General features: G+C 41.4%; 1 protein-coding gene across 3 annotated transcripts in view; it reads right to left on the reverse strand.

Annotated features, from left to right (window-relative positions):
• LOC143333326 (neurexin-2-like) overlaps positions 1-16,506 on the reverse strand; it is a 115,394-nt gene that overhangs the window by 15,352 nt on the left and 83,536 nt on the right. For 2 of the 3 annotated variants that reach the window (XM_076751389.1, XM_076751388.1), the window contains one exon: positions 1,655-1,836. In XM_076751389.1, coding sequence (XP_076607504.1) covers positions 1,655-1,836 — 182 coding nt within the window. Of the gene's footprint in view, positions 1-1,654; positions 1,837-12,478; positions 14,195-16,506 lie in introns of those variants that run through there. The other variant, XM_076751390.1, reaches the window with a different exon arrangement.

Raw genomic sequence — 16,506 nt, forward strand, 5'->3', positions numbered from 1 at the left:
TTGGAATAGTGAACACAATGGACTGAATACTACTGCTGGATTGGACTGGAAGACACTGTAAATGCTGAGTGCCATGAGCGTGGTCCCCTTTGATTCACTAAGTTTACCTCATTCGAACAACAATCTGAACCATTCCAAGACCAGCTACAGGCATGTATGTCATACCTTAAATGCTCTCAGTAGGTTTGCCGAAAATTCAGTTAGAGATAGCATTTTGTTTTTAAATTTAAAGAAAAAACATTTCTTTGCAGATTGCACATCATTTATGAACATTATATGATGCAAATTCAAGGCCAGGCCTGATGAAACCATAACAAAGTGTCTCCCAATCAGGGTCTAACTCCTGATTTTTGTTGTCTGCTTTAACAACATGTGCGATTTTAATTATGACACCGCACACAAACGTCTGACAGATCTCCCCTCTGGTCGTCATCATGGCACATCTGTCCTATGGCTACATGCTAAACAGGCTGATTTCCCTCCAGAAAAAAACACAGATGCTGGCAGCTGCTGAAGAGTCACTTCCACCAACAGACACGTGTGTCTATTTCCAGAAAACGTCTCCGTCGTCTGATCTGTGCTCTATTGTTTCCCCTATTGATGGTCTTAATATATTCATTCTTATGTTATCTCAGTATTCGGATGCCATTAATGAGAGAATCATGCAAGCTGTGACAAACTCTGCATGATGTTTTTGTGCCAAGTTACAATAATGGTGTAAGTTAGACCATAGGAGGTTTATCTATATTTATTTCCTTTTCATGTCACTTTATCAGGATGGCAGCCTCAGAATTCTCCCAGCAAGGCTTCATGTGCAAATATAAGATAACTTGCACCTTCATCATCATATCTAAGGAGAGAAATTGTGACATTTTCCTCACTTTGGACAAATCAACTTTGTCCAAAACTTTGTCACCATTGTAGTCTTTTCTCCGTGAAATGCTTTCATGACACTCAGCTGTACTCGCACAAATTGGCATCTAAATATCAACTGAAGAAATGTATGTTGGTTTATTTGTGCTCTTTTTTCCACCAGCTTAAAAATGTTTGTTAGTCACCAGCTGCTTTCCTCCAAACACTGGGAAATATTACTCTGCAGTGTCGCTCACTGATTTCCTCAGGCATTAATATCGCTGTTTGTTATCTTGTGTTTGCAGACAGAGTGGACTAACTTCCACTGTTCCAGTTAGCTGCCCATTGTCCTGGTTTACATGATAATGCCTCTTTCGCTCCATATTCACAGAGTAATAGATTACATAGCACAGTATGAACCATAAGTGTTATTAAGGGTAATTTGCGCCTTATTCTGCAGAGAACGATCTCTCAAATCTGCCCCGTCTGTCTTATTGATACATCTGAAAGAAATTAAATATATGGCAAAACATATATGACAATCTCTCTGCATAACCACTCTTAGATTTAATACCAATGTATTTAAAGTTTGGAATTGTAAGTTTCCTGGTTTTTGGATTTGGAGACCAGAAAGGGAATGAACACAAATATTCATAGAACTGCCTTAGATGGCATGAATAATGTATTTTAATCTGCTTTAAATGCTATTTTTAATGCATCCCAGCAGTGTGATACCTCGCCAATCTTCCAGTGATTTGTAACATTTACGTTTAAAGCCCCAAACTCTGCCTTCCATCCTTACTATGTGCAGCTGAAGATAGTCTCCGAGCCCATGGGTGCTCTCCACTCGCACCAAGATGGCATCCTTCTGCTGAGAACTGAAGCCCACGGCTAACCGGTCGGCTCGGGTGCTCGGCCGCTCGTTGGGGGCCCAGGTGAATGTGATGAGGGCCCCCCCTTTCCCAAAAATATATGTGGTCCCAGCTGGGAAAAGAGACAGAACAAGAAACAGCAGTCAGAGACATGAATGAGCATCTTTTCTGAGCAGAAAATAGGTAGAATTAACGATATTAGCAGGATTGTTTTGTTTACCTAATGAAATCTGGTTTAGTCTGTGCAGCTGCTGTTCAGTTTGAGATGTAGCTGCCTTCAAGGACAACTATTCCAATGTTTTTTTTTTGTTATTTTTAGTATTTAAAGTACCATCCCCAGTATGAAGATGAGATTCCTCTCACCAACCCACAGCCAGTCCAACCCCCTCCGCCCCACCGCTCTGCACACACACACGCTGTCTTTCATTTTTCAAAATAATGCAGTAGGCAGAGAGAAGCTCAAACCGGGAAGGAAGGAGGAAAGATTTGTCAAAGAGGTCTGCGTTCCTCTTAAATCACAGTTAAGTAGCCTAATTTGCAAATTATGACGAAGCTTTACATTCCCAGATGTGAATTAATGGCAGCAGTTGAGCGTTAAAGTCTTTTATTTTCACTCTTCCAAATACTACAATACAACTGCGGCCATCTCAAAATGAGGGCAGAGCTTTAACCTGCAATGATTTCACAGAATTTAGCCAAACAGCACCTCTAGGATGAGGCATACAGATCTGCAGCTCTGCATCTGAGTGGTATTCTACTTTTTTACTGTCCAATTCACTTTACTATAAGATATGAATAAGTAAGTGATTAATGTGAAGTGGCTGTTTTAAAAACCGGATTAAAATTAATCCACCTTCTCACACAGTACGTACCAATGGTGTCTGCTTAAATTTTTTTATCATGCACTCAACATTTCCATCTCCATGAGATGAATGAGGCATATAGGTGTTAATTAGTCATTTACAAGTCGTGCTGGAATTTTTGAGATACCTGAGAAAATCCATGCAGTCTTGTGCCAAAAGCCATTTGCTGATCAGCTTGTAAACCTGACACCTCCTTGTGATTTGATATGATTTATTTCTAACCTGTTAGACACCTCAGAATGGTGATTAAATATAAATTAGCTGAATTCTTTCGTTTGTGTGAGGACAGAAACATCAGAGCTATAATCCATCTTTCATTGTCTGTGCAAATTTAAGTTGAGTTAGATCTAAGGGGCTGAATATTCTTTCAGGGGAGTCGGGATTGCAGGCGCTGACGGCAAGACAGACAGAATCTGCTGTCCTCACATGAAAACATTACGCCATTAAAGATGCACAGTCATTATGACACAGGGCACAGCAGAAACAGCTACCTGTAATAGCACACCACAAAGCCTTGTTTTTCAGGCCTTGTTATAACACCTGAAACCTACGTGATGTTTTTAAACCTGAGACTTTTTTCTCCTCACCTTAAGTGAAGCACAGAGAAACACTTGAGACAAAATTGCAGCCTCAATTTCAACCATGTGCAAAGACATGAGTACTCTTCTGCTCGGTTTAATGGGCACTCACCACGAAGCTCTTCTTATTGACAGAAACTAACTGCCGGTTGGATTTCTTAACATTAAATGCTTAAGAGCACCTTGTACTGACTTTGGATTTAATTAAAAGGGCAGGTTCTCTCACAAGTGTTTGTTTCAAACCAAATTATTTCTTACTGAGGTAATCTTAATTAATGTCTGGGATTTGCAGTCAAATGTGAGTCTGTGACATTAGTTACATCAAGGAGGCTCGATGAGGGGTTTTATTGGTTTCGTCATTTCAGTGAACGTTATCTGCACCTGGCTTCCTCGTGTTACTACTTACAACTTCTGTTCTTTTGTATCTTCAACGTAATATCGGGGACGGACACATCATGAACCCACGCGCAATCAAATAAAGGTTAATAAAGCAGCCCTGCATCAAATGCTACTACTTTTGTAGGTAATGTGTGTTATAAGGAGATCCAAAATACACACACTGCAAACAATCTCAACAAAAATCACACAAATGCTGCAAGGTGAAAGGCTACAATATTGCGTTTCATTAAACCCTCCATGATTTCTAGCTTTGTTTGTTCTCGTGAAATGAAACAAACAAGCACACAAGCCATGATGTGGTCATTCACCATATTCTGAGGCCCAATTTCACACCAGGTCTCGTTTCAAATTTCACTGGGCAATATAGCCTTGAACACCAATTTAAAAGGATACTCAGGAGACTCAAACCTCATGAACTTTTAGTACCCAATTTTCAATACCTAAAAATTGGTCTTGGTAGATCATTACACACATTACATTCAGCAATGTAGCGAGTAAAGATGTCACTATTAGACAAACTGGATCTTTTTACCATAAATAAACTGCTGACAAACAGCTTACAAAAAAAACCAAACAAACATGTGAATTCAGTGCATGTTAAATGAGGAAAGCTGATCCATGTGTGAAAACATCACACATAAACATATGTAGTTTTTAGACATTTCACAAGACACTTCATTTAAAAAAATCAATTTCTCACATTAATATCATTTCACACGTGATAATGCCGTGTTCACACAGCATGGATGCTTGAGGTGGGAAAGACTCCTATGCGACCAACATGCAAGTGTTAATGTCATCAAGAAGGTTGTGGGATTACAGAGTTGTTCATGTGAGGTTTCAAACACTCTGCATTGACAGTATAACACCATATCAATTAAATTTGGACCTTCTCTGGCTGATGTGAGGCATCCATATTTGTTTAGTATTCAGGGACGTCTGCATTAGTAAGTGCCAAGTCAGATATACTGAAGCTTGTATCACAATAAATGAATGTTTTGTTTGTTTGTGCTGCTGTTGAGAACTCATTACTAATATATTATATTATTACTTATTTCTTCTAATGTCAAGAAAAAGGTTTCCCCCTCTGCAAACAGCTAATGAACATGAAAACTGTAGTGTTCCAGTGCTGTGGGAACAGGCGCAAAGAGGCAGTCAAAGGGTGGAAAAAGGGTGACATGAACCCGTGCAATGTGCATCATGAAATATATAATACTAATTCACCTGCAGGAAAACATGAAAGCATCTGACTAATGACAGCAGTAACTCCTGCATTACTCAAAACATTAAAGCATTTCATTACATCTTTCTGCCTCCCTGTTCCGTCTCCTCCTATCTCTTCTTTTCTCTCTGTGGCAGGCCTGCATCAAATAAAGCAGGCAGTAAATCAGTCTTGTTAAGATTATTACTATAAACATCACAGTTCTCTGCTCCAAGCAGCCCTCCTCTCTCTCTCTGTCGACTATCTCACGGGAGCGCTGTGCTCTTCTCTCATGGCCATGGCCAATGCATCTGTGCTCGCATTATAAGGCTCCCTTGGAGATTCGCAAGCTCAAAATGTGTTGCTGCATATCACATCATTATTGGTTGGGAACCTTGATGATTAATTGTACTGTAAACAGGCATTATAATACCCAGAGTGCATACTGTAATATTAATGCATATAGGTGATATAGGATTTAGTACATTCACTGTAAAAATTTAATTGTAAGCATATAAAAGCCCTCTTGTTGGTTTAATACATTACAGAGGTCAGCAGAATCACACAGCGATATTGCAGATTGCTTTGCTTTTCACAGGCATCTGTAATGGTGTCAGTGAAGCTCACAAAGAAACCGAGATTGGCTGTCATGTCTTAATGGACCTCTGCACAACAAATGTTACAGTATGGATTGTTTGTTTGTGCCAAGATGCATCCAACCCACTCAAACATCCTGTCCTTTTCATTTTTGCTCTCAGCCAGCTGAATACGCAAGAGACGAGGCAACATGCTCATAGGACTTGCAAAATACACTGAGACGCTGCTAATCATTTGCATCACACATAACACTTTAGATGTGAAAAGGTTTTAACGCACCCCCTGAGCTTGCTTTCGTAGAGAATTGGAGAATTCCTGTGGCCTGAGTGAGTATTAGCTTTCATAATATTACTAATCATGACTTTTAAGAGGCTGAAAAATCATCATGAATCATATAAATGGCAACTAGTATTAGCTGTAACACTATGAACACAAAGCAGTGGAACACACAGTAAATTACTCATACTCTTATAGCGATGTAAAACATTTCCGGTGATAATGAACTCTGCTGGCAGAGTACATGTATTTTATACTTAAGTGCACCTGTGATTGTACAGTATATGGACGTTTTTTTTTTTTTTTTTTTCCATAGTCAATAAATATTTCTGAATGACCTGCCAGCCTTCAGCGGGGCAAAATGACCAAAGTGCATGAGTGCAGCACAGTGTAGAGAGTGCTGCAGACACTGTTTGTGTAGGGAAAAAAGGGCACGTTACTGGAAAAACAAAGCTGATCGATTAAGAATATAAACTCATATAGATCCCTAAACTGTGAGCAGCTCTGCAGAAATGGAGAGTTATGGAGAGATATTAAGTTTGAATTTGTCGTCTGACTTATGGTGTCTGAGGCACACTCCTTCCATGGTCTATTAAATACAGCTCAGTGAAATGATGAAAATGAATAGCGCAGGCCAAAGTCTTACTGAGAGGACATACGGTCTTCAAGTTAAAATATGGCGTTGGAGTTAGAAAGCGGCACAGTTCGGTGAGCACAGGGTTTAGGAATCAAATCAATCAGATCAATTGAATGTGATCAATTGAAAGCCACAATGAAAATCTCTTGCGTATTAAATAACCGCACATGCAGCTGGCACATGCACACTTCAGCTGTATTATGGTTGAATTGCTGTTTCTGCTCCCATCAGCAAGATGTATCCAGACTGTCAGTTCTCAAATTGAATGTCTGCAGCTCAGAGTGCCTCAAATGACCCCCTTCTTCTCTGGTAATGTTAAGGTTTTCTTCCACTCAACTTTCAGATGACGCGGGTCATGGTAAAACTGTTTAGACTCGAATGCAATTCTGAAGAACTGTATTAATGCTTCCTCCTATTGCAAAAGTCACAAAGACATTTCCCATGAATGCACCAGAATGGCTTTTATGATAAGAATTCAGCGCCCAAGGTTTTCTTGGGCATTAGCCTTGTTCTTGCCTTCATTTTTATAGCTTTTCAGATTCATGGCTCTCAGTATTTGTGCCATTATGACATTATTGCTGTTGTATTTGTAAGGTTGTGTCAATTGTCTATGTTAAGCTCCAAATGATGTTCTGTAATTACATTAGCGCAAAAGAATTGGAAATTGGAAAATATCTTGCATTTAAAGTCATAACCCTTAAGATTTTCATCAAATCAAGGTCCACTTTTTATGCTCTTTATGGTCTGCATTTTTCTCTGCAATAGCCATTCAGTGTGTCTGCATTCAGTGATTAGCCCAATGTGTAGCAGTTTTCTTTTTTTTGTCAGAGGTGGAATTCAATTCAAAGTGGCTTCACACTCACAAGGAATTCACAGGAGATGATGCAGCATGTAATCCAGTGTGAATTTATCATTGATATCAGCCTCATTGTTTACTGTTCACCCTCTTAATGCCGCATCAGAGCAGTTTTAAAGGGGAACTCCGCCGATTTACACATCAAAGTCTGTTTACAGGTCTTGGGGAGTACTACTGCACATGTGAAAAGAGATGTATAAAGACTTTTGTGGCTTCCGAGGGAGCTGCGCAAAGTCTGATAATTGCGTCAGCTGGGGCTAAAGACTACAAGTGTGGAAAAAAAGGAAAGGAAATCTGGGGGTGTGGAGTCAGAAGGAAGTGAGCTGAACAGACCTCTGTAGCCCGCTCGTCATCTCTGCTCGAGGCTAGCAGCTCGGGGCTACATTATCCGCTAGTAGCATAACATGCCCCGCTTCATATTAAAAGCAACTGGCAAAACACAGGGTGGCTTTTATTGTGAAGCAATCAGCCACAAACAAAGCAACGTGACTTTGTTTAACTGGGCTGTAAACAGATACACCAGATGTTCTTCTGTTGTATTTCTCACAAAGTAAAAGCTCAAGGAGTGTTTGCTGTCGTGTTAAACTGCACCTGCTGCTAAAACGGTAACCACGGGTGTCACCACTTCAACTTGGCCTGAAATCTTTACTGAAGATTTACATCAATAATATCAATGAGAACAGGGGTCTGTGTTTCTGTGATGCCAAAATGTATACATGCATCGCACTGTTTGCACCCTGACAAAACCAAATTATAACAAGAGATTATTTTCTTAAAGTCTTAAATGCTGTGAAATTATTTTACTGCACAATCCTCAGACTTAAATTCTGTCTCCACAATGGCTTTAGAGGTTTCCAAGAAATCATTTTGCAGGAGGTACAATCATAGTGGGTGAGTCCAACTTCTTCTTTGATGGAGAACTGCTGCTGTACCCTTTACAAGCCAGTTATATATTCCATTCTTGGCTCGTCTCAACTCAGAGAGGGTAAGATTTTCAGCATGTAACAGGACCTAACACTAAAACTTTGATCAACAGTATAAAGTTATAGTAGAAAGTTCTCTGCTTCAGCCTCATTTCATGACTTGACTTAGTGAGATGAGTGCAATTTTACACTAAAAATACTCCTACTGCAGCTTTACATTTTCACAAATACATTTTCATAACATTTTCTTAGTCAAAATCTTAATGTCAAGATGTCTGACATGGAAACAGAGGTTTACAATACAATATAATGGCAGAGCTCTTTGCAACATGCCTGTACTCCTAAATAGACCGCCATGAACGCCCTCACTGTGCTGGTGTTCATGGATTCTTCCTGCAATAAACCTCCCTTACTGTCACTTTCTGCTGTATGTGATGATTGCTTCATGCTTGTTAGAAATGTCACACATGGGCAGGTGCACAATACATCCCCCATATACATTTGCAACCACACTGAAGGCCATGCTACTTCATGTGCTAAATAAAGTGTTCAAAACCACAAAAAAAACATTACCTTCACTATTCCACTGCACATGCTATACTTAAAGTGAGTATTGATGTCTTCTTTGTTCCCTATGACCTTGTTGAATATTTCTTTAATATATCAGTCACAGGGGAGATTTTTCTGTACAGCAAGTACTTCTACGTCTGATACTCAGTGTACATTTTGCTGGTAATACTTCTGTTGGATTAAATAGGTTTTTAACTTGTAATGGAGTAGTTCTACAAAGCAACATTAGTACATTTACTCGAGTAAAGGATCTGAGCGCTTCTTCAACCTCTGGTTCTTTTGCTAAGGATGCAGCCCTTGCATTTCTTTTGTGTCTGAGTTTGTCTTTTATCTATTACAGCAAATGCTTTCTTCTCTTCATTTCACATTTTCCTTCTCCTGTTTGTTCTGCTTTGCTGCAGATCTAGAGCAGAGCAGCGGTTACCTTGCTCTCTGATTTACACTCTTATATGCTGTCGTTTGCCTTGTCCACTTGTTTCAACCTCAGTGTCTTGGCAAAAAACGCAAAATGACAAGTGCGATCAACACGCCTGTATTCATTTATAGAACAGCAGCGATGATGATGATGATGATGACATAATATCAGCTGTAAAATTCACTATAGCAGCGACTTGAACACGACTGCTGTGGGAGAGAATTTCTGTTAACTTCCGTTTCTATTGCTTCTGAGTATGAGTATATCTATGTTTATCTGTGTAAGTGTATGTGTACTCAGGCCTGCCATCATCATCCTGCAGCGTAATATAATATGCGACCTGGAGGAAATAGAGCCCTCTCTGATGGACCTTTTGATGCCCCTGTCCCTTTGCTTTCCCTCCCTGCAGCTCTTGTAGCAAGAAACAAATGTTGTGTTACATCCTGCTGCAGTGAGACCATAGACAAACCTTTTTTTTTTTTTTTTTTTTTTACACATTGATCGCAGGATAACATGCTTTCTTTCCAATTCAGTCTTTGAATATTGAATAGTGCTCAAAGATATCATCTTTTAAAGAAGCTCACAAAGCCATTTCCTCCACTTGAGACATCTCTTTGGAAGCATTAGCTGCTCTTTGCCTTGCCACAGCCAGACAGTTCTTACAACAACATGGGGGCCCTGGAGAACGAAGTGCAGCAGAATTTCACTGAGTGTGTTGAACATGCGAGTGTGTTGGGAGCCCGATGAGGGGTCAGCTACAGTGCAATCTTTCTTGCATTCCAGTTGAGAGCATATGAGGTCTTTGGTACCCAGGGTCACCGTGTTGGCTGGCTCTCCTGCAGTGTGGTGGTTAAGGGGTTAGTTCAACATAGCGCTGCATGTAACCAACACCGAAACAACATTGTATTTAAGAAGCCTGTCAACAGCTAGCTGAGGAAGGTTATGCAAAATCGAAAAATACCGTCTGAGTTATCATGGCACTGCAGGGTCGTAATATGAACTGAGGAAGACAGTAAGCACGTTAGTTACATAATATGTCTCAAGTTGGGATTTGGCTTCCCCTGATATGAGAAATCCTTCAGTCAATGTGTTAACATTCTTAATAATGTCTGTTGCACTCATGCAGGGTGTTTTGTTTGGAACATGGAAACATAATTTCTTATTTTTAACAACCTAGATACAATGCCTAAAATACATACACCAACATTATCTGAAAAGCTGCACGATTTTGTGACCAGGGTAACCTCACTGCTGATGTAGGAGGTATGATATGGAGTTAAACTGTTGAAGGCCTCATCTGAGGCTCAGTTGAGCAAAAGCAGACATCAATGAAGAATTTTGAAGGAACTATCTTGATTTATGTTGCTACTGTAGCATGGGAAAATCCATGACATTTTCTAGAGAGATTCAGAGAGACATTTTAAAGGTGCAGTGGTAATTATTGGACAAATGCATCTGCATTGCGATTTATTGCAAAAAAGAAAACAAATTTGGGCTACAACAATGAGTTGTTTTAATTACTGATTAATCTGTCAATTACTTTCTAAACGATTCATTGTTCAGTACATAAAATGTCAGAAAATAGTGAGAAATGTCCACCTCATTCTCCCAGAATCCAAGGTGATGTCTTCAAATTGCTTATTTTGTTTGACTAATAGTCCAAAACCCAAAGAGATAATGTTTCCAGTGCTATAAAACAGAAAAAAATCAGCCAATTTTCACATCCAAGAGGCTGAAAGCAGAGAATTTTAGCATTTTTGTTTAAAATGACTTCATTACTCAACAATGAAATTATTTTTCTGGCGATCAATTAATCAACTCACTAATCACTGTAGCTCTAGAGGAGTGGCATTCTTTCACAAACGTGCGTCAGTGTGTATTCCACATACTGTAAGCTGTGCAGTGTAACAATACGGTATAAGTAATAACCTGTGTTTAGGATGAGGCATGTGAGGCATTGCAGTAGGGTAGGTGGCCTATAAATAGCCATAGCCCAGGGGCCTCCAGAAGTCTTTGGCTAGCCTTGACATACACGCACATGTATCTGTTACATTAAAGCAAGTGTCCAAAAATTTGAGATCATTTTGAGAAAAACTCTGTAACAGTTATTAAATTCAAAGTTGGTTTTATTGTTTAAATGATTTATTTTTGTGTGACACTGGTTACATAACCCAAGACTCTGGTGACCATTATGCCAATCAGTGTTAACCAATATCTGCATATGCATTCTCCACAGTGCATTATGGCATTGTGGACATGACTTGTAAAATCATAAGTACCGTCTTCATTATTTATGTTGCAGTAAAATGAAATTCTTGCTCTGAAGCACATAGTTCAGAACAACCTACAGTACAAAATCTACAATAGAGGTAATTGAAAATTTATCAGTGAGTTCTTTGAAGTGTTTTTTTTTTTTTATAGGCTGGTTTGATCACAGGCTGTACCGTGTCTGTAAAAGCCTGGTCCAGAATGATATGGCTATAATAGCGCAGATGTAATTCATCACATTTTTAGCCCCTTTGCAACTGACAAAACTGCTGCAGTGAAAAAGACACTACAAATCCGTCGGGCCTCCTTTTATAGGACATAAAAATGAGTCTTAGGACAGAAATTTCAAAGTGCAATATAAAAGGGAGCACGGCTCTGGTGTCAGCGCTTTGAAGGAGCCAATTTAAGTAGTGAAGCCAGCTTGATGTAGATTATTGAGGATAGGTCAATACTTCATATCCTCCAGTTGAACATGTTATTCTTTATGTCCTGAAATTGCACAGAACAGATTATCAAGACAGATTTTGTATGAAGTTGGAGAAATTGTTGCCATAAATCCTGTGATGACTGCTTTAGATTCTAAGGCCCCAAGGAAAACCAAAGAGATTGTTTATGCACATATAATCGCTTTACGTGTGTTGTGACGCGCCACTAATTACAGCCTGCTGTAGAAATCACCTTTGACACAAAACCGGCTCCATTACAGGGAGTGCATTACGCTGCTTAAACAAACAAGGACCTCACAGAAAAAAGATAAAGAGATTTGCAAAGATGATTCATGGTGCCATTGATGTGTATTTGCAATATAACAACCACAGCTCTGGTGCTGTAGCATCTTGAAAAGCAACATGGGGAAAGGGCAACGACTACTGATACTGATGGGTAGATAAAAGGGGTTTAATGGTGCATAGAGGCTGCAGCAAATCCATAGTTAGAAAAGGATCCATTACCCCACTGTTTGTCTGGAGAGAGCCACCAATGGTAACAATGTAAGAGAACAACTAAAGCCTTTTTACAGCTAACATACCAAATCTGTCAAAGCAAATATGTCAGATAGCAAAAGCATGCTTACGTCCTATTATTCCTGACCTTTGACACCCAATCAGAGCAAAATGATGCATTGGTGAGGCAACAAACAGCAAGTTGAGAATGTTGGAGGGAAATGTCTTACCATGGCCCCCTCTGGTAAGAAAAGGCATCCTGTTGATGGCAATAGGAACGGTGCCATGCTTATTGTGAAAATGGTGGACGTGGTGCGTGGTACTGAGACTGGAAGACACACGTGCTGTTCCAGTCTGGATGGGGAGCACAGTAAGCAGGGCGAACCAGAAGGCTAGTCTGGAGCAATAACTTAGGCCCATGCCTATGCTAAAGCGTGACCAGCTGCTCCTCTGTCCGAGCACGGGGGTGGCTGCAAAGAGTCTACCCATGTATATTAGATCCACATGGGCCCAGTGCAGACAACTTGGCCAAGGTTTGGCATCTGACAGTTCAACTTGAAGACCACAGAGCATCTCAGTGACGATCTGGGCCCATAATTCCTTAGTTTTGTTAGGGAGTTAGTCGATGATGGAAAATATCCTTTGAATTTGCGAGAAAAATAACCAAAGATGGATTTCGAGAAAGCAGTCGAAATCCAATTAATGTCCTTGCTGGAGGAACTGAAGAGCAACCAACTTATCTAATTTTGGTTTTGTCATGACAAGATGTCTACTGCACAGAAAAGCCAGTGCTAAAACCTCATTGAAAACCATCCCAGAGCACATTCTTCAGAAAGTGAGCCGAGTGTATCCAAAATGCAGAAAAGCCACACATCCAAATAAAGAATGGAGATGAATCCAGCTGTGACTTCAGGCTGGCATGTTGCTGAACCATGATATTCAGGCATGAAAAGTGGCAGGACGAAGCTTCATGTGACAAGAATTCTGATAAGAGTCTCCATCGCCCACAGGTAGAGCTTGAGGGCAGCTGAGCCTGCCCACTAAGAAGAGTGCCCCTCCACCGCAGCAGAAAACACAACACGCTTCCGTGAGAAACTGGATCATTTCATTGGGCAAAAAGAGACAAGGAGATAAAATTACGCGCAAGTGAAGATGCAGCGATGAAGGGTGATGCAGGAACCAGCGCTTTTGTTCCCCTTTAGCCAGGGAAAGGGAAGAGAACAGACATAGGGAGGGGAGAGAGAGAGAGAGGAGGGGGGGGGGGGGGGGAGAGAGGGAGCAGTATCTGCAGCAGCACGGTAAAGGAGAAAATCCAGAAAATATATAAATAATTTCTCAGTAGCTCCTCATTCACTCTCTCACAGACGCAGAGAATCCAGCGAACGGTAACCTCTGGTGAGGCGGAGATCCACCAGAATGCAGCCGTAGCGCGAGTGTTTCTATTTCAAATGAATGTATGATCCTCCTCTCTCGTGCTCCACCTGCTCAGTCTCATGCAGTAAAGACTACTGCTGCATTCTCCTCTCACTGCTGCTCCTCTTTCCTTTATCCTCTCCCGTTGCCTCGTCCAGATCTGCTGCGCTGCCTCCGACTGAGGACGGCTAGCGTGACAGCTGCGCGTGTCTGTCTCTGGAGGGGGGCAGGTGATCCTCCTCAGAAGAGATGGCTCGGGTGGCAGAGACTGAGATGTTGCCTTGGACTGCTGCAGCAAAAATTATGCTAATTAAAAAGCACCGTCGTACCATAATGAATCCCGCATGGGTGAAATTCCAGGACAGTCTGAGACCCCGGCAAAAATAACCTTGGCTTTGAGTTGTGGTCTAATGAATACGAAATAAAGGAGCCCTTCTGAAGGCATACTGTAGTCAGAGGCTCTGATCCAGCTAGGCACAGCATGTGCCTCTGTGTGTGTTTGTGTGCGCGTGTGTGCGTCTGAGAAAGAGAGTCTGTGAGCAAATGAGTGAGGAGGGAGAAGGGGGGTGGGGAAGGTGGTGTTGGGTGGGGGGTGGGGGGGGGCAATAGCAGGAGGGAGGGAGAGACAGGAAGAGACAGCGAAAGAGAAAACAGGCAGCCACGGCGCAAACACACAGGGAAATAGTGAGGCAAGAAAATGGGTTGTGTGAATAAATACATGCTACAGATTCACGGCGCACTGGCTCGCAGGTCCTGGCAGTAACACGCAGGAATCATACTGCAGAGGAGGAGCCTGATTTAGGTGAGCTGTCAGAGCTGTTACAGAATCAACACAAGGGTATTGGTATGGACGTGCTCCTATCATAAAGACTCAAGAGCGTGTGAGTGATAGAAACACAAATACCTGTCAACATGACATAATGCTATATGGCTCAATGCTAAATCTCAAGCCCCTCTTCGCCCAGCATTGCATTGCCACAGCTTTGCTGTTTTTACACTCGAAATCAATTTTCTCCAGTCCCCTCTGCCTGATGTGTTCACCTCATATCTGTATACAAGTCACCCCTCTGTTAGAGGGCTCAGTAGCTCTCTGCTCTCATGCTGCTTAACCATGCAGAACTTATTCCTAGCTATGACTGATCTGAGTTCAGAGGTATTCTGACAGTTTCAGAGCTGCTCGGGGGGAGTTTTTTTGGGGTGGGGTGGGGAAATGTGATGCTAAGATGAATTGGAATATATTGACACTTGAGAGGAGGAACACATTATCAGGAATGGGGAGACAAAGCAGGGAGGGGTTGGAGGTAGGGGAGATGGAGACAAACTGGAGAAACAGAGGGAGAGGAGGGAGAGATTGCGAGGGAGAAGTGAAGGGAGAGGAAGGGGGACTGCAGCGATATCAGCTAAATCACGGTCGATAGAGATATCAGCTGGGATTGCCTAGTCGGTTGAAAGGACACGCATGGAAACAGGAGGACAGAGGCAAGCCATGCAGCACCACCTCTCACAGTGACAAGAAGTCGACGCAGGCCATTACTCAAGCAGGGGAGGGGGGTGGGGCGTGTGGGGGAGCGAGGCTGATTGAACAAAAAGAACAGAGGAGGGGTGAGTGCATAGCACTCTGGAATGGCAAGTGCCCTAACATCACAGGCGTTCATCTGTTCGTATTATGAACATAAATAAATAGAAACAGGCTGCGGATATATTTTTCTCCACATCTGTCTTTCAATCTGAGTCACAGGGAGATTTAAATCCTTTATGTGTATCCGCTTCTATGTGTTTTTCAGTAAATCTTAGGAAGTGCACGCCAGCTCCATCAAACAGACAATTGCAGTGATGCAGAGCACTGCTTGGCTGTAACACGCAGACACATTTACAGTGATGATTATTTGGTGAGGCGATGCGATGGCAAGCACCGACAATAATCCTCTGATGACGCCTGAAAAAAAGTCAAAGCTTCAGTCATTCTCACAAAAAAAAAGCAGACATAACTAATATTTCAAAATTCTCTCATGTCCAAATGAAACCGGCATTTCGTTGACAGTATCTGTGAGGACTGGGTGCGAGACGTTGGGGAGCGATGATTTACAGCCAGTGACTTGAACTGTCAGGCTCTCCTGCATGTGAGCATCATTCGAGGCAGCGATGATATCTTGGTGAGAGCTGTCTAGAGTGAAAGGCTTGCATTAATCAATTTACGTGCTTGAGGGTTGCTCAACATGATGAAAGCCATGCTATCTGGACAACAGAGGGGAGGGGGGGGGGGTCTCCGTGTTTGTAACCTTGTGTTGTCCTTGGTTATTTAATAAGTTGTGCATCCCACGCAGCTCTGCCTATTAACACAGGCCTAAACACACCTCGTAAGACATACATCATATACTGTACGCATCTGACGATATATTTGATGATGAGCTTCATTCTCATCAGTCCGACTGACTTCTCTTGGAGTGTGAAGATGGGATGACTGTCCTACATCTGCTACTTCTCTGGTTCCAGTCCATTGATTTGCATTGTAATATTTTCCTACGGGCTATTTTAAACCTATTTTTCCACTTATAGAGCAGTTTGGCAGATCCCTACGCATTTACATAATCAAATTATTGTTGCATAAATAGAATAACATATAGTTTATACACCATGAACAGAAAGTGTTTAAATTTCTTTGTAGAAAAATTACAAGTCAAGGGGCCCGCAAAACTTGCAAATGACATGATATGAGAAGACGTGTACAGCGTTTTAAAGACTTAAGAAACCTAAATGTGCACTGTTTGTTCTCAGGAGGATTTGTGAGAGAAGATTTTTCACAGACATCCAGTCTTGCCCCAGGGGGTAAAGTAGCAGGATTAAT

This window comes from Chaetodon auriga, chromosome 15 (genome assembly GCF_051107435.1).
Source record: "Chaetodon auriga isolate fChaAug3 chromosome 15, fChaAug3.hap1, whole genome shotgun sequence".
In the NCBI taxonomy this organism is placed as follows: Eukaryota; Metazoa; Chordata; class Actinopteri; order Chaetodontiformes; family Chaetodontidae; genus Chaetodon; species Chaetodon auriga.